General features: G+C 33.9%; 2 protein-coding genes and 1 long non-coding RNA gene across 3 annotated transcripts in view; 1 reads left to right on the forward strand and 2 right to left on the reverse strand.

The window, feature by feature from the left end:
• The window catches only part of LOC129785936 (uncharacterized), a 35,621-nt gene extending 22,313 nt beyond the window's left edge, over positions 1–13,308 (reverse strand). The window contains exon 1 of the mRNA XM_055820603.1: positions 12,976–13,308. The gene's annotated coding sequence lies outside the window, so the exon portion shown is untranslated. The remainder of the gene's footprint in view (positions 1–12,975) is intronic.
• LOC129785937 (uncharacterized) lies at positions 8,869–12,152 on the forward strand. Its single transcript, XR_008750073.1, has 5 exons — positions 8,869–9,130; positions 10,031–10,220; positions 10,492–11,445; positions 11,587–11,839; positions 11,940–12,152. It is a non-coding gene; the product is annotated as an uncharacterized LOC129785937 (long non-coding RNA).
• Positions 13,309–16,821: 3,513 nt separating the features above from the next.
• Positions 16,822–19,939, reverse strand: LOC129785938 (uncharacterized). Its single transcript, XM_055820604.1, has 2 exons — positions 19,872–19,939; positions 16,822–19,413 (listed from the first exon to the last, which is right to left on the reverse strand). The coding sequence occupies exons 1-2, from the start codon at positions 19,929–19,931 to the stop codon at positions 17,185–17,187; spliced, it is 2,289 nt and encodes a 762-aa protein (XP_055676579.1). The 5' UTR covers positions 19,932–19,939; the 3' UTR covers positions 16,822–17,184.
• Positions 19,940–20,184: the final 245 nt, after the last annotated feature.

A 20,184-nucleotide genomic window follows, 5' to 3' on the forward strand; every position in this document is an offset into this window, starting at 1 on the left:
TTCAATTTCTTGTTAAATATAAGTATAAACATATAAAACGTCCAAGCACCAAACGGCAAAATTTACATAATTAAAGATCCCTTGACGCAAAGTTTTGTGGAAATGTTAATGCCTAAGGGTTTTCCGCTTCGCGACAAGATTAACGAAAAAATTAGGTTTGAAAGGAAGAATGAGATTGAATCTGTTTATGGTTTTATACATACCTATCCTTAGATACGTATACATATTAAGATGTTGTACATAGAAAAGCGAAGATATCTCATAGAAGAATAGAACTTATTTATTGATTGCAAGGCATTGCAGAAGAATAATAGGACTTAGACTGTATCACTTATTATACACGATATTTACATAAGACTTCGTTCAAAATATTTCCATTGATAGCAAAACTCGTCTGATAAACATAAAATTATATTAGACGGAGAAGTTTCAAGGAGGTTCGTCATGGCGTTGACAGGTCTCAGCATCATCAATTACAGCTATCTCCAGTGAAAATATATTGGGAAATGTATATTTTTGGAAAATCACGTAAAAAAGGATGAATGGGATGTGATAGAATATTAAATAACTTTATGCATATACCGAATTCTATACGTCATCAACAGGTCCTGTACATTCCTTAATAACATCACATCCTTTAGCTTTGACGTAGCAACACTTGGCCAGCCGACTTTTTGCAGCTCTACTTGATATGGGTTTTGTGCTGGATGATTGTGATCCATCGATATCAACTACGACGGGTTTTTCGTCTTTAATATTCTGATAATATTCCTGGGGTTGTTTTTCACACATTTGCCCATCTGCATTGAGCACCGTGCGATTCTCAGTTATATGCACATTTGCTGCAAAATCTTTCAAATATAACCGTTGATGGTACATTTGAGTCCGTCTACTACGACGGGTGGGTGGCAAATAATACACCAGGCACGTGACTCCCACCAAGAACAGAAAGAACACAAACACGATATCAAACATCAGCAGGGAATTAAATGTCATCAGCTGCATATTCCTTTTTTGATTCACATTTAAAGAAATCCCCACAATTATGTCCTCTCTCAACCGATTTCACATTATTTGTTTTAGATATTTTTCATTTCTACAGCATCATTCTTCAGACTCTTTTTTTGATTAATCTCCTATGTGGTATTGGGCACTTACTTAAACTGTTAACTTTTGTTGAACACACTTCACCATCCCCCTAGAGAGCATGTATTAAATATCAATTCTTAATGCTTTAACTGCCATAAATTATGTACTTGTCACGCAATTTTTCATACATTCATCGTATACACACTTCCATTGTGCGAATTTTCTCGTTTTCCTACACATTGCTCGCTAACATCTCGTACGTTGCTCCCACATTTTTTTCCTAAATCAATTTAATGTCTCAGAATTTTTATACTTTCCTATATCTACCACATAGTATGTTGCACGATGATGACAATGATTATTTCCCTCTCTTGGTGATAAGGAACATTTATAAAGCTATAATGTGTTGTGTGATGTATAGCGCGTACCAGTAGCTATACGAAAAAAAAACATTCAAATAGTATATGACCATTTTGGTAAACATACGCACTTCATCATTCTGTTTTTTATCTCTAATATGCCAAGAAGAGAAAATGAGTATCGGAAAACATAAAATTTTATTACGCTAAGATGGAAAATTGCCTTCTTATACATGTACATTACATTAAACGTTCCATCAACTAGGGTCAGGTTCAAAAGCTCTATTATTACACGAAAAAAATCACCGATACAAATTATATCTTATAATGCATAAATTCTACAGATGACACTTAAAAATGATATATTAGCCTTAATGATTTCTTTTGATCCAATCTACGGTGTTGTATAGACTAAATTGTATATAGATTATACTTTTCGTGTTAAATACTGCTTATAAAATAATATTAAATATAATTAAATTAGATCCTTAAAGAAATAATAATAATGTATTAATCATAAATGTGTATACATATACGATAGAGATTGCCATTTAATATGTATGTAGCTATACAACTTACATTTTTCTATGTATATACATATATTCATCAAATCTTACTATAAGAGCACTTCATCTTTGATATTTTCCTTAAGTGTGACTGTCTACCCGTATAGATAGTTAAGTAGTAAGCATATATATATACTTATTAACATTTGCTAGAAATTCCCTTAGGTCTCTCATATGCATTATTAATAATGCCATTTGAAATTGAATCTCATTAAGTACAAAGAATAATCTACGATTGAATCTTCTCCTCTTCCTTTTTCCTTATTATATTGATGAAGAATCAATTCCAACTATACATTTTCTCCTTTTCACATAACTCCTCCTGGTAGTGAATTCAATTGCTAAAATATTGATCATACTTTGAATGCACAAGAGCATTCCATTGAGGTTCCTCTAACGAACACATAAATTAGGAATGTAATAAAATACCACTCACAGATTTAATTCACAAATTCTCAAATGGAATTTACACCACATCAATTCATTCATTTTGCAATTTATTTATGTATACATACATACATATCAAATTGATTTTAGCATTCTGTTCTAAAATGCTTTATACACACGAGAATATATATCTTTTGTCATACAAGGGGGGTAGAACAATCTGAACAGTTGTAAGGTAGTATTTAATTTTGGCAATAAATTTTATCAAATGAATGTACTGCTACATATCAATCCAGTACAATAACCGTGTGGAACATAAAGCAACTGAAATCTACTTATGTATGTATATATGTATGTAGTATACGTATTACGCGTATTGTCCTTAACAAATTACTCCAAGAAATAGGTTTTGGTATGCATGCACATATGTATACATAAAGGTATGTATGTATGTCCATATGCAAATAAAAGCAAATTAAAAGCAATCTTCGCAAACTATAGGTAGGTAATTCAAGAAATTTTCCTGCTTTCTAACACTCCATTAATTCTACTGGCAAATTCACGGCACAAAACTGATTGTGCGTCTTATATTGGGAGGAAAATGAATTAATTATTCAGTTCATGGTGTAATTGAGCATCATAATTATGCAAATGCTTTTAAGCTTCCAGTCTGTGGTTTTACTTTTCATTCTGCAAAACATCACACGTAAACGATTTTTTTGCCGAGCACACACAAAAGTCACATGGAAAAAAAGAGAACATTAATGTCCTCTCTAGGTCTAAATTGTCCATGAAAAATGTTTCACGTTCCATTTTTAACAAATTACACGCTTTGTTTCACCCCTTCAAAACATCCCTCCTACACCACATTTATCATTCGTAAACAAAAATAATAAGGCTTTCTATTCCCTTGTATATTTTTTTCTAAACATACACACATTTTGGTCATACCAAGCAATTTGTCTAAAATCACTTAAATTTGTGCTTTCAAACATAAAAACATCCCCTTTCTACTCCATCTCACGCCTGACATTTTACACGACCCAATGGTTTTTTTCAAAAGTATTTTTTCATCAATTTAGTGTGATGCTTAGAGATGACCAATAGCTAAAAAAAATGCCTTTATATAAATTACATCGATGTGCCAATATGTCCATATAGATTCCTGCCAAAACAGGTGATGTCTATTCGTGTGGCGTTTATACCCTCTCAATTGAGTTCTGTGTAATATCCGGAGTGAAAAGGTTTGCCAAAGTGCTTTTGTGTGTTAAGTAAGTTGTTTGGAAACATTTTTTCTCCTTCTCGAATTGCGATAGAATAACATATGTGTGAGGCAAACTCCCCCATACACGTGAGTTGTGACTAAACACCCCATAGGAGAAATGTGAAAAATATTAAATTGAACACAAGAAACCTTTAGCGTCAATCGATTGAATACCATTCCTAACTTTATTCCCGAACGTTTTCCATGCTTCGATGTCGGAAAAAAGAAGATCTCTATATTCATTTCTTTTTTATGTGTTTATTTGTATAGCTATTATTATATAGTATATATACTGTGTAAGAATTATGAAGAGGTGGGAAAATAAGTCATAGCATTTTTACAATGCACACCAAAAAAAACTCAAGAGAAAATCAATTATGTCTATGACGGGAAGGATAACTGTGCACAAAGTGAAAGTGTCTCATTCATTACTTGAGGAAAAATGAGGAAAACGAGGAAATTAACATTATATAGCATTATTGCACTCTAATCAACATAATAAATTAATTTTTAGGATTATTATGTATTCAAATGCACATTGGTAACAAGTACATAATTCTTTTATAGCAGTAGTAGTTTTAAAGTAATATTTCAATTTTTTTATGTACATCCTGTACACCGGTCAGTATTATTGAAAAGCAATTTTATACCAAAACCAAATATTTATCACTATTTTTTCACCATTCCGTGGCATAGATTAATTAGTTCCCTCTTTCACATAAGCAGCACAATGAGTATACAGTTCACAGGCTCTGCTAAAGTTCCCACATTTTTGTTTCATCACCAAAAAATACATATACAGATCACAATTATTCACTGGAATGTAAAATTGATTTTTAAAAAAAGAATTTTTTCAAATAGTAATGGTATTTGATGAAAATCCGTTTAATTAATTTTTCTATATAAAGTTAAATGTGCTGCAATTTTGTGCTTTCACCCAAAATATACTACCATGGCACCACAGCAATGAAACACTTCTTTGCTTAGCAACGTGATGCGAGATACTGAACTCTCGGCTTTTTGAACGAAAATACCGGAGGCAATGCTCTCTCGTATATTCCATTCACATCCGATCCATTACGATGATGATGATGATGACTGGTGTAGCTGTTTGACAAGGAGCAACAAATACTACCCCTTATTTCACGAAGCTTTTCGTGTGTTTTCCTTTTGAGAGAAAATTCACACAACTGAGAGAACATTACTCTCTCATTCACAGGAAAAAGGAAAGAAATATTTTCATGACATCATACATTTCATGTGCCGAGAGAAATTGGCAATGTGTAAAAGGAAATTTTCTACAACTCTCCCGAAATATGTAGTAGGACTTCTCATAAGTAATCTAGTAAAAAAAAAGATGTTAAAAAGCAAAAGCTAGCTTTTAATAGTTTGTAAGTTAAATATTTGACTTCAATTTATACCTTAAATACATTGTATAGGTACTTATTATATATGTAACATCGTACCTATTGAGTAGTTTTACTTATTTTAATAAACTTTAAAAATATATTAAAAATTCATAATAAAAGAGAAAAAAATAAGGTACTTTCCGTGACTAATGAGAAAAATTTAAAAAGGCTGATTTTTTAATTATTAACTAAAGTAGAGGTACCTTCATTTTTCTTCAAAGAAACTTTAATAAATATACATTACTTATGAAACAACCGATTCTGTGCACAATATAGGTGTGTATGGGAGTCGCTCATCCTTTTGATACCTATGGATGTACATATGTACAAATCGATGTAATGGAATTTCTCTGTATACTTATGTTATATACATACATATACTACTCACACTACGTATACACTTTACTCAATTATAACCACGTATATCTGTACATGACTGCCAACAAATCTGGCATGGAGCACGAAAAAAAGGAATGAAATTCACCCCTAAAATGTCTCTCACTTTTCCGAAAAGGTGATTGTTGGGGAGAAAAATTTAATAACTCAAGTATTTTGATGAAAAAAGCCACACCACTGACAATGAAATTGGTCCTTGGGAAATTTTGGTGGTAACTCTTTCATTCGCACAGAATGAATTTTGGTCTCCCTTTCAGAGTAAAAGTTGTTAAAAGCCAAATGCTCTATTGCGCCTTCCGTATTTGGCGGGGTGGAGAGGGTGGAGATCATAAATCTGTAGCACTATATATCATACCCTCAATTCAACCGAAATAGTATGGGTTATTGCAGGGAAAAATTTTAATTTAAGTAATAGATTTTTCTTGTGTGAAAGATATATGTATGTATACGTACAAAGGTCTGATATGTACTATCTCTTCTAAGGATTTATACATAGATAATGTACTATATACATACCTATAATATGCCTCTAGATACCAGGGAAACAGCACGAATAAAGGGAAGAGTAATGCCCTTAGTAATCAAACATTTTTAGCAAAAAAAAATTTTTTTTGTCATCTATCAAATTAAGCTATCTTTTGTTATATGTTTTTCCATGAGGATGTCTTGAATGTTATATCATTAACATCTTTCTATCTTTCAATAAATATCCCCACCACGGGAGGGTAAACAAAGTCAATTACCCTCTATATAGGATTTAGTGCGTGTTTCATAAATTTTACAACAATAGACAGTAAAGAATACAGACACTTTGTTATAGATTCTACAGTATATAGGTACATATAATATACTATCATAGATAGATACCTATATTTTAGTCTGATTTCAACATAACGCCTACGCTTTCTTCCTCCCCTTATCATTCTCTCCCGACTATTTAATGCGTATATCGATTTGGTCATTTTGTGTCATAAGACATTTTTTCCACCCCATAAATGCCGTTGATATTCCCGCCTAATGTGCTTGTTTTGTGGAATCGAATTCATATTTAAATGATATTCCTTTCAAATGATAAGAAAAAAATTGTGTAGGTATACCTTTCATCAATATCTTTCTTTTTAATGTTTGTTTTTTTGGGTTGAGGGGGAGGGTAAAAACATCCATTTTATAAACGTAATATAAAATTCAAATTTCTGTTTATCTAATGCTAAAGAGATTTTCAAATGAACCGTAAATAAATAAATAACAAATCGTATATTTAATATACATATCCAGAATACGTGACATATTTATATCAACCCTTATAGCTTGAAAGCAAGAAGTTGATTTTTGGGAACATTTTATTTATAGGATAAACTCAAGGAAACAATTGGTATAGGACCGCTCAAAATGAAGGGTTCTCTTATTGGAAAATAAATACAATTAATATTTAAATTTTTGCATATTGCGGGATTTTAGCATGTTGATGCAATGATTTAATATTTGTTGGAATATATGCGTAAAAATAAGTGTTTGCTTCACTGAAAGGATAATTAGAAATAATTAGATGTTAAATGAAATGCCTCCGCCTCCTCAATTAATTACGCCATATAAACCCTTAAAAATGATTAATTGTGCTTGTGTAATGATGCATAATTAAGTCTTCCCGACGAATTTCTCAGCAACAAATCATTTAGCCTTCAGAGGACACCATATATTTTTATCACACTAAAAATTTTGTGATTACTCTCACATTTAATCTCACAAACAAGTAAAATGTCACTTGAGAAACTTAATGAAGTTCTTTACTAAGGTAGGTTCCTGTATACTTACTATTTTCCCAAGCACTCGTAGCTTGAACTCAATTAATGGGAAGGTCTGAAAAAATTTCATCTCTGCTCAAAACAATTTCTATAAATTAAAAGGGAATTTTATACGCCTTTCGTGTTATTTTATTGCTCGACAAAAAAATCCAATTTGTTAATAATGTCAAAGTCACAAAGAAAATATTAGTAAGAGAAGTGAAATGAAGTAAAATATTGAATTGCCAAAAATGCTTATATTGTTTTATATGTCACAAGAGTAAAAATTTATGAGAAAATTTCTTAAAAACCTTTCCGTAATACCTTCAATCCTAAACGATTTCCATTAATTATGACTGACACGGTGTTAATGCCATACTTTTCGTATGCAAAGCTCTATATCCCCTTAAAAGGAGCTTTTAGCACCATCAAAATCTTGTAGGGACTTCTCTCAAAATACCTTTCACAAATTCACCAATAAAATACCTTCAACGCAATAAATTTCCTGGAGCTATATGCCGTCAGATTAATAACACAGTATATTTAGGAAAATCACTTTTTGTCTTTTGATAAAAATCAGCATTTTATGGAAATAATTAATTTTGTATAAAAAAAAGCAAAAGATTTTCTTTACATTTTTCACTCTGAATAATTTTACATTACTGACATTTCATACCGAAAAAAAATCTTTGAAAAGGAATCTATGTAATTTGTTAGAAAAGGTGCTTCTTTTTGTATGCATTTAGAAATTATATGTATAAAGGTTCGTATTTCCCTTTAGAATTTCCATCAGAGTGCTGGCAAAAAAAACCACGAAAGGGCTGAAATTATGTACATAATGTTCTACATTGAGAGAACATGTATATTTTTATATACATACATACCCATATGTATGATACTTGTTTCATATACATAGGTATATTCATTCGACTCTTCCCCATCTATGTATATTAAACTTTTAAGCTACATTGCCAAGCCAAGATGATAAGACTTTTCTAGCATGGGGTTGACAAAGTCATACACAGCTTTATGTGTGAATGAATGTGAAGTGTAAAATCGGATTACGAAAGTCAACAATTCTTGATCGCAATAAATACACTCAAACTGCTGCTCCATAAGGAGGTTTCATCATATGGAATCTTCAAAAAAATATTCGAATATTTGTATTATCAATTTCCGGATGGCATTTTCACGTATATTTATACGCATTTTCCCTACCTTGTTGATGAAAAAATCCATTTTAGGAAATATGATGACAAGCGTTGTGAGGGAAACACTTTGATAACGTAATGTGAAAAATTCCGTGAATGTTAAATGATATCTTTTCGTAATTTGAATAACCCTTAAAATGATTGGTGTCAAAAATATTGCACATACCTCTGTATACATAAACGTATATAGATGTTATAATATTTATATGTTTCCCTTTAAAAACTGAGAAAGTTTTAAAAGAAAAGAAAGGTCTCTGGACTTTTTTTTGTATATGGGGTGTCATCTAATTAAAAGCAGCCATAACAAAGATTCGTTAGAAGCCATTAAAATTGTGAGAAATTCTGTTACGAAATGAATTCCAGGGGCTTCTTCTCTCACCATCTCCAAATAAATTGTGAAACTCACATAGCCTCACGCAGGAGGAAAACCATTGGAAACAGTCACAAGAACTCCAGAAAGGCGGATAGAACTTTTGTGGTTATATTCATTCACACCCCAAGCAAAAATCAATATTAGTAAACTCAAAGTATTTTGATAAAATATATTAATCATAAAGAGAAAGTGTATAAAGAAGTGCAGTAAAAAATTGTTTTTTGTTAAGTTCATTTCAAATTACGCAGATAAATTGAACTTGTGTGACTCAAAATATTTGCATTTTATTCAATGAGTACGTATGAAAGCTTTTTAAAGTTTCTCATAGGTATCCGCATAAAGTGAGAATATTAAAATAAAAGTACCGTGAAGTAATATTATCGGTATTTTTCATTAAAATAATTGAATAGAAAAATATGGAATACATCTTGAAGTTTCTCCTAAAATAAACATCCCATATAAATATGAAATTATTTTGAAAGTGTCAAATTTCACATTAGAAATGTGACGCTAAATGGGCAAATAAATTTCCAAATTGAAATAATTTCGCAAGTGCTGCCAACCACGATAACATTGTGCTGATAAATTGCTCCGGCAGTTGTTCATACAAAAGCCGAGGAATCTCCACACAAGATTGTCCCTCTCAATCTGGGTATAGAGACAAGGCTTTATGATAGCATTCGAAAATTACTCCATCACCACTCCATACCCGCCATCCCATATAGTATTCAGTCATTGGTTTAAATTACAATGGTTCTTGTCTCACCACAATCCCATGGGGTATAGAGAGAGAGTCTCATATTTGCCTGATGAGCCTAGAAATGAGATAATTGCTGTCCCATATCTTTGACAATTTGTTGATTATATGTATACTAAATACCCAGCCCAATAGGGATTATTGATTCACATGTTGGGTGTGTTAAGGATAACATTGCGATAAATTTTGCTTAATTTATTTTGTCACTTAATACCTCATTGTCATAGAAATTCCTATTTAATAAAGTAGGTATATGCATACAATTCTATTTCGTATCATACGTATAATAAACAAGGTATAATATTTTATATATTTAGTTAGCAGTTGCCTCCGAGCTCATAGGGAATGATTCTTTTCCTCACACATAATTCGATTAATTTTCTTAACTTTATCGAATCAACATTAAACAGGTTTTTTTATTTGTTCTACAATTTTCAGGAATTTCATAGCCGCTTCGAGGTATTCATTATGGTGAATCAAAATAAAAAGCACACCAAGCTCAAAAGCAGTGGCGTAAAGAAAGTAAGCAATATTGATCAAAACTCTGCGCCAACGAGCAATATGAGTGTAGAACTTATAGATGAGGAACCAAATTCAGGATTTTCAAACTACTTGAAGTCAGATCAAGGTAATTTTCACCCTTCCGCGACTAATTTAATCTTTTTCCGCATGAAATAAAGTTGAAAACAATTTATTATAAAAACATTAATTCGCACTCCTTTCGTTTTCATATCTTTAGTAGCTTTCTCTCTCTCTCTCTCTTTCGTAAACTTGTGAGAGTTATTTTATATATATTTTTTTAAATGCCATTTAAGATTAAATTATTATTATTATTATTTTTGAATATAATAATTTAATTTAAAAATAGAAATTTCTCTATTTTTTCTTATACTTTGTAGGTGTGGAAATAATGCGTTTGTTTGTTATTGCAAACTCCTTACTTGCGGTTATTACATTTGCATGGCCCAGCATAAAGGATACTTTTGAAATTATCAGAGATTTTATCAGTGCCAGCAACACACAAAATCTACTGGAATTCTAATTAGATGCCACAAATAATATTATTATTGTGTACACAATTTGCAACTCACATAATAATGTTGACAACTTGGATGTTTTCAATTAGTGCAAAAGCGATGTATATCCAACAAATATGTATAAACATATGTGGCAAATATTAATTAAAAACAATTAAGTTGCATTACCGCAGACTTAATAGCTATATACAATTGTGTTGTGTGCCGTTTTTGAATTCTTCAACACAAAATAGTGGAAAAATGATTGGTGTGGCAGTGCGATATTTCCTCTTCTTTGGAATTATGTTTTGGTATAGCAATGGTGTTTGGAATTTAATAAATGGCTACTTCCAGCAGCAATTTAAAACTTATCTCACTGAAGAAATGAAAGTTAGCAATCGAAAGTTATCAACCAACCCGTCCGACACATCAGTGCCACGCAGTCCGATAGACACGAATAAATGTATGGCGAAAACTGAGGATATTATTATGATTTCTACTGATAATCCGCTCATCTGCCGCGAAGCTGCAAATGAGAGGGTATCAATCATTACCACCAACGACGACGTGTCACAAAACTCAGTGGACACTCGTGACTGTGATAATGAAAATACCCAAGAATGTACTAAGGGCAGAAACTTTCAACCAAATGATTCGGAAAGGTCAATAGCTTGTCGTAATGATAATAATGATGGTGGTACATGCGACATGTCTCTGGGAAATTTGTGAGCATATAGGTTGAAGAAAATGTATATGAGTTGTGATGGAAAAGGAAATCCGGCCACGATGATACAGTACATAGTTAAATCTACAGGTTGATACACAACAATTATATATGTAGGTATAGGTATGGAGTATGGATACATTTATGTATATTACTTATACCGCCAGTCATTAGCACTTTATACATGATAATAAATTTAAAAGAAAATACATAAATTACCTTTGATATTTAATTTTTCTTTCTTTTCATTTTAGAAATCAAACACATCCATCAATGTTAGGAGTGCATAAAATGAGAGGGAGAGAGAAAAAACTGGGAAAATCACTAAATAACATTGAATTATGCAGACAAGAGAGATATAGAGAGAAATTTCAAGTGAAACTATTACAAACACACAATGATTTCATTATCATCGACAAATTCATACTCATCGCCTTTGATGGAGATGCCGTAAAAAACATTTTTCCTTTCATCTCGGATATACCAAGTTAAACTCCATCTGTGTAGGTATGTATTTAATATTAATATATACAATTTGAAACAATAAAAGAAAATTATTATACTTCCACACCCCCACATGCTGACATTGAAAATTGCTAATGGATAGGAAAGAAATTGTTTGGAATTTACATGGTGTTAAATGTGAGAAAAAAGCAAAAGTTTAATACTGCAGTTTTGAGATTCATTGTTAGTTATTCGACTTATTAATCAGTAATTTTTGTATAATCTATTTTAAGAAATTCGCAAATGTTAAAATAAAAACATTTGTAAAATAAACTGTAATTCGACGTTCTTCAATAAACCTATGCTATTGATTAAATATACTTACAGTTAAAGAAAAAAAGTATCGGAAATCCGATTTTCTTCATTTTATAGTGCAATGTGATTTGAGCATGAGAAGGTTTCATTTTCACTCATGAATGCTTGGTCTTCCTCTTCTCAAAACGCACTTTCCAAGCACGCCACAAAAGTAGGTTAAAAATAATTTTTCACCAGCGTGCAATTGCGGGGTATTGTATTATTTCACGGACTCATGGCTGTGTCTCTCGTGTACAAAAGAAGAATTCTTCAAATTGAGATCATTGAATTCGACACAGATTCCAACCACCAAAATGTTCTTCCATGCAATCGTGCTACTATTTGGCTTTCAGACAGTCATTACCTATATATGTACACAATATTTCTGAACTGAACATGCTTTATGCCTTCCAATTGGTTTCTATATACAAACACTCTTCGTGAATTGGACAAAAAAAGAACGCCACCAACAGGCACTATTGGGACCATGCGGTATAGAACGCATTGCAATTAAAGAGCATGGGACTTGTGAAATCATTGGAATATCTATGCATTTCATCAAATTGCTCTCAATTCATCCAAAATTGTTGAACATAACCACACGACGATATTATTCCTTCTCTATGCATTTCATTTGCGATAGCTTTTCCACCAAATTATTGAGCCAATAGATGAATTTTCTGTATAAAATAAAATCAATATTTGAACAATTTCAAAAGCAAGCTTCTTTCAAATATTTTTCATTGAAAATTCATCAATTAGCCACCTCACTTCCTGCTACTTCCGTTTCCAAAAATAATGATTTTATGAATGAAAGGAAAACAGTATGATTCTGTACCACTGACCTTTTTTCACTTCACGAAATCAACAGGTTTTTTTGAGATAAATCCACCAATTTTATAAACCTGCTGTATGAGAAAGTGACATTTCACACAAAAGATCGAGATCGCACAGGAAATATATCCTAAACACCCGGAAATCCTATATATCCTCACTCAATCACTTATCACAAAGTAAAATTCAACTACTTATTTGCACTTTTGCGTCCAGTTTATTGCATTTTTTGATAATTAGAGCACCAATTGACCGTTATTTTGTCTGATTCATGACGCTAACAACAAACGAGTGATGGCAAGAAAATGGAATGAAAGGCAAGAAAGAGATTCGAATAGGAGATCACGCGCTGTCAAGCCTGGCATTCGAGGGGTAAATGGCGGTATACCGCGTAGACATACCATTTGCGCGGTTTGGAGACTTTTTAGGTATATACTGCATATTAGCAGGCGTTTTCGTTTTAAAATATTAACTGAAAAAAAAAACATCTATTTATTTGTTTAAATTAATCTAGAACAGAAGATCCACTGTGACGTGAAGCTAATCCAATAATATCGCTTTACCCTTTGCCACCCAATTAAAAAAACACAACCTTTAAAAACTGATTCTTCTTGTTATTCATTTAAGGAACTAATTAGAAACTTCCACACTTTAGAAATACGAATATTATCTTTAAATGTGATTCATTTCTTCATTCTTCCTTGTGAAGACTGAAGATAATGAGGTTTCCCAGTACGACAGTCAGCTAGAATGTTGCATAGCTGAGTATTGAAGATCTGGCATCATTATAAAAATTGGCCTGTAAAAATTTTAAAATTTGAATAATTGATATCATGCATAATTTACATATTTGATTTTTTGATTCTTAAAAAAAGTATTTTAAATGCACCCTAGCGTGTAAAAAATATTTTATTTGTACAAACGGAATGAATAAGAGATCGTATACGTAAAATTCTTTAATTTTAATTGAACTTCAAAAGTTATTTCTTACTCAAATCATCACCATATAGTGGGTGTCCAAGAATATCATACTCCATAACACTGTTTACGTCGAATATTCAATATTATTTATACGCATACAATGTTTTCTTTATATACCTAACTATACATATCCATAGATATAATAGATATTCACTACCAAAGTTTTAATCTCCCTCAAAGCCTAATCAAGATTTTCCCTAAAATCACAACCAAATATTCTCACTTCTCTAATGGCTATGCTATAGAATATTCTTCAAAATATGTATTTATACCAACTAAATATACCATAATAGTTCTAAACAAAACCCCATTCTCCTCGTTAGAGTTAAACTGTAGTTCACGCTATTAAAGTTTCAATAATGGCGTTTGCTTTAGGAATTTATCGTTGCTATTAGGTACGTACATATTATATTTCGAAGTAAAGCAAATTATAAAATTCTTTTAGTTTAATACATAATACATACATACATAGGTACCTATTTTAGGTAGGTAACTAAATATTGAGCCAAATTCGTAACAATTGGTATTATAATATCACTAATATTCGTGATATTATTTTTAACATCCCTTACGCAACCTCTTTTATTGTTAATCGCTATTTGTCCTGTAACATTAATTAGAAGATAAACATTGATTGGCATATTTGTAATTGAATCAGTTTAATTAACCGGAAGACACCAATACCGTTCACACCCCTTCTACATGTGTTCATTGTGTAGTTTATGTGTTACGTACAGGAAGGCGGTATTCAGGAGGAAACCCTTTTACCATTCATAGTTCACAACATACAAGACATGTTGTGTAGTATGTACCTCCCCTAAATATCTATGGGGTTGAAAGGTGAATGTGCAGTTAGAGTGTACAAAACTTAACTAAATGTAGGGGTAACTGGGGTAAAATGGTGAATCGGGAAAAAAATTAAATTCAATATCTCATGAAATACATTGTCCTAATCATTCTCATTCAGTTAACAGGTGCTTCTTACATCTCTTCATAATCCCAGAAAGTTTTAGTCATGTAGAACAAATACTTTGGATTTTATTGAGGAAAATAATTTTCCGATGTCTAAAGTTACTTTTACCACCTTACCATATTTCAATTCTTACCATCTTATTCTGTTTAATATATTATGAAAATGCATTTTTTCAATAAAGCAATTATTGCTGAACACAAACCTATTCTGATTTTTCCCAGAAATTTTCCGAGTTTTCTATTATAAAGTTTTCACTAAATTGTAGCACTTGGGGCAAGACGGTGAATAATTTTTGGGGTAAAATGGTGAAAAATTTGCCTCCTTCCACTCATATAGTGTTTTCTCTCTCTACAATCTATTTTACTATTGACGCGTAACTGAATAATCGCCCAACATTTTCGCCCTTCAAAATCAATGTTTTTATTCCATTCCATTCTTCACAGATAATATGTATTAGGTAGGTTAGGTAATATAAACAATTAATTAACTCGAAATAATGTTTTTTCCATAATTTTTCTTAAAAAATTTCTCCTTGTTAAATAAATTATTATATTGATTTTGCTACCAAAGTAGCTTCGAGTATTGAATTCATTGTCAGCTGGGTTTCTGGTGCACACAGTTCTGACGGGAAGTTGTAGAAAACAAACAAATGGAAGTGCTTTTCCACAAATTTTGTGTTTTATCAATTTTATAGAACTAGAAAGTGAATAATCATTACGATACGAAGTGATATCTCTCAATCGAAACCGGTAAGTTTATCCCAAGGCAAATCAATAACCTCTCAGACATGGATTTTCAAAGAAAAACGCATTTGAAAATCATTCACCATTTTACCCCAGGATTTTTGGAACAGGCAAATGTGGAAGGGTTTGGAAAATGACCTGAAAAAGCATTTTCCCGTTGAGATAGAGTAAAATCGTCTGAGACAAAGTTGTAGCTCGGAAAATTTCCTATAAGATAGTTGTCATGGGAAATCTCAAATATTTCCACGGAACTCATGAAAAATTATCTCCCAAAAATTCACCGAATTACCCCAGGTTCCCCTATGTATGGCTGTATGCATGTATATCATGTCTATGTGGTTTTGTTGGTAGTCACAACTTGAATGGAAGGCGAATGACTGGTTATTGATTGCCAAGTTTGTTCGAAATTGAAAAATGCAATTAATGCAAATTGAATGCGGAAATTGTGAAAAAATTACTTGGAGGAGTGAAAATTTGCCATGCTGCAAAATGGATTTATCACATCATGTCATTCCATCCCTCACGGTATTTTTCCTCAATGCTCACCATTTTCAATTCTGGAGCTGGGGTTATAAACATCGGGTGGAAAAGTCATAAATTCCAGCGGGAAAAGAGATAGAAATAAATAGGTGTTGCTATGTGCATAAAACAATATAAAGCAGAAAAATCTCACCATTGAATTACGACGAAGATTCAAAATATATTCAATGTTGCCCAATCTTGTGCCACTATTGAGATACTTCGCAGTGAGAGAATAATAAAGGACAGTATGGAGAAAAAAATCACCCGTGAAACTCCCACGAATTGTACGCAAAATCATTACAATCTTTTCAATGGAATGCAAGAAAAATTGGCGTGTGTCTCTCAAGTTTATATAAAAATTGCACAATTTTCCCTGCTGCGTTTGTGAAGCGGAGTTTGAAACAATCGAAAAATTAAAACACCTCATTTCATTAAACCAATTCCATGACAATACTCTTCTGGGTGTATACACCCATTGGGTAATTCAGCAGAGACATCATCATGTAGCAAAGGAAATTCTTCACAACCGACTTAATGTTTTCCCTCAGTGGATTAAATTAATTATGTTGGCCTTATCTTCCTTCAACTGTAGAAAATACCATTAGACGCACAAGGAGTAATGAAATGAAGGAGAAATATGTTGAAATGGAAATAATTTAATACACTCCATGTTTATTTTCCAGCAGTCATACAACATTACTTTCACAAATAAATTCTTGGTTTAACTTCTTTGTAGCATTAAGTATGTAAGTATAATAGGTAGATCCTGCACAATTGCACTATCATGTTACGATTTAAATATTAAATTCTTTTTTTTTGTAAATTCTTTGACGCGGTATACAATTGTACCGGAAAACTGGCCATTAAATCCTTTCTAGAGATGGGAAAATGGGTGACAAAATATATTAATGAAATGAATTTTGTGTCTCCAAAAATAGAGATCATGATGAATACTTTTCAAGATTGGTTAAATTTGAATAAAAATTGTTATTTGTATCGAGCTATTCCTCCCCTATAATTTGCACACTCCTCACGGGCTTACGAAAGGGTTGCGGGGAAGCTGGTGTTTTAACTTCGGCGGGTGCTGAGGCAGCTGGTACATTTGCAGCCTGTTGCTCAGGATTCTGAATTGCCAACATCAGCATACGATAGAGAAGCTCCTCTCTAACGTCTGGTGGCAAATAATCCGTCGTGCTCGATCCACTTGCTTGGCCTAATTGTTGCAAATTCGACGAGTCTGATGGAAGGTATCCTGATTGCTGGGTGGAAGCACCAAAGTAGCGAGGACTAAATTGCTTCTTCCGTGGAATCAGTCTTTGCCCTTCGTACCCTAAGGACATGTCCTGTGGCGACTGATAGACATTGTCGGGTTCACTGTATTGTCGATAAGCACCAGGGAAAGGAGCGCGATTGATGAAAGAGTAGCGAGGATCAAAGCCCACGGGGTCATAGAGATGTGATCGTGGAACTTGCTGATATCCCTGATAAGGATTGGGTAGATACGGTGCATATCCCTGGCCACTGTAGTATGGCATGTAGGGTGGATAAAACCCACCACCCCCAAATCTTCCGAACGGCTGCTGAAATTGTTGGTAACGTAGGACAAGCAAGTGGAGTAATCGCTCAAAGTCCCTCGCTGTTACGGGCCTTTCAGGAAAATCGTTATATTGACCACCGGGGAATGGGCGTCCAAAGGGATTTTGTGCAAAGGGTATAGGATAAGTTTGTTGCTCATATCCAACATCATTCTGCCCGTCTGTGTATTGTGATGCCCCCACCGATGGTGGGCGGCGCAATTGCCGAAAACTATCCACGTCGTCCTCATCCCGACCAGGTACTTGTGTCGTCTCCCGGATATACTGCTCAGGAGTTGGAGGTCTTCCTGCCTGTGGTATCCTGTACAGGTCCCGCGGTGGGGGTGGTCGGTAATTGTTTGTTGTAGCTTGTCGTTGCCTAAACACACGACGTTCATCCTCACTGGCTTGACTTGCTGGAATTTGAACTACAGGTATGGGACTTTGTGTCAAGTAATTTATATCTGTTGATGATTCTGTGGTTTGTTCATACGTATTGACAGTGGTTATACCTTCAGGACGATTCGGTGGCCTTGCGTACACTTTCTCCGTGGTGGTTGTTGGTGCAGACCCGGTATTGATAACATTTTGCAATTTTGCAGCTCGTTGACGTGCTGCTAGGACAAGGGCTGGAATCCGTGGGCTGCTTGTGGTTGTAAAAAGGGGTCGTACATTTCCCGTTCCACTTCCGTATACGTGTGATGAATCCTCACCTGCAGCTTGGGTATAGAGAATTTGCGGTTGAGCCTCATAGTGATCCTCTTTTTCAGCTAATTGCCGCCTTAGATTGTTCCCCCGCACGGACTTTCTATCCAACTCTTTCTCCACATCCTCCTCAGTTACTGGTTTCGATGTTGAAGTTTCCCGACTCTTTGTTATCATCACTTTGGACACTTGATTAATTTCAAGCTTATCCGGGCGTGTAATTTGCTCCGGTGGACGCTGTGATGATGTTGGATGTGGCGTGGGACGCACAATGACGATGGATTTTGATGGTGGCACAGATTCAGCATAGATAACCGTGGTCGTGTGCTCAGTGACGGGATTTGCGGTGGTGGCTTCCGTGACTTTCGACGTGGCATAGTGACTATACTGGGAGCGTTCTGTGGATGAAGGGATGGAAATGCGACGTCTCGGTATCGTCTGTATAACACTGCTAGATTTAGAAAATCCAGAAGGTGACTGTGTGGTGGTTGATAAAAATGCCAGAGCTGCTGGGCGTCTTGTGGTGGATGCGGCAGCATAAGTTTTATTCCTTTGACTGTGCGTCACTGAAGACGGTGGGTCTTCCTGCGATAAATTGCCCGGATAGTTCCGCAGTCCTGTCGTCCCATTATTTCCCGTATATGACACTCTTTTGATCTCCCCATTTGAATCCACATATCCATATGTTCCTTTTACATTCCCCAGCACATCACGACTCTCAATTTTGAACGTGCCATCATCCGCCTCATATCCCACCGTATAGGAACCATCGTTATTTACCTTCCGGATTTGCTTAATGATTTCCAGCTTTTTGGTAGGATCCTTCGTTTCAGCATTTTCCAAGTCAAGTGTCGCATCAGCAGGTTGTGGTGTTATATTTTCCTCCGCATTTGTTGCCCATGTTGCATGAAGAAAGCATATCACTGATAGAATTATCCAATATGATGAGATCTGCAAATTAATTGAGAAAGAAATAAATTGTGAGCATTTATGCTTCCTCAGAATTTCCACCCTCCACTGAACTCTATACATGCAAATTAACTTAAATGACCAACACACAATTTTCTCATTTACATAATAATATTATACACTCAAATTTCAGTCCTTATTTTTGTGCACAAATTAAGAATCACCACGCGAATCACGAGAGCGCGGAAGAATTTCTCAACTCATCCAATATTTGCACTTGTACAAAAAAAATACATAATCCTCTTTTTGGTTCACTCCAGATGGCATAATTAAATGAAGCTATATGCACAAGATTAATTGGCAGACTACACAATTTCACTCATTTGTAATAACACTTTCCGTCCTCTGCGTATCCAGACTACCGTGACGATATTAATCCCACTAATAGGAGGCAATCCATGTTGTATAAGAATTTTCTTTTTTATTTTTTGGCTATATACCTTATGATGAGATTTGTATCCCATCGTGGACGAAGTCAGATCATTACACGAGCAACACATCAACTGAAGTGAGTTGATTGTTTGAGCGTGGGGTGCCTTTATAGACTAATGGAGATTTTTCACGTGAATTTGTGAAAAATAAGATATATAGTCTGTGGGTGGATGGGGTAGGGTCTCATTGTCTTGTGGTACGGCTCAAACGACCTTGACTACGCGCTTGTGGATTTCCCACCACCTTCTAGCTCTCATCCACTCTTCTCAGTAGGTATGACTTCCACTTTCCTCCACCTGTTGCCACCGTGAGAAATGTTAT

This window comes from Lutzomyia longipalpis, chromosome 1 (assembly GCF_024334085.1).
Source record: "Lutzomyia longipalpis isolate SR_M1_2022 chromosome 1, ASM2433408v1".
Lineage (NCBI taxonomy): Eukaryota > Metazoa > Arthropoda > Insecta > Diptera > Psychodidae > Lutzomyia > Lutzomyia longipalpis.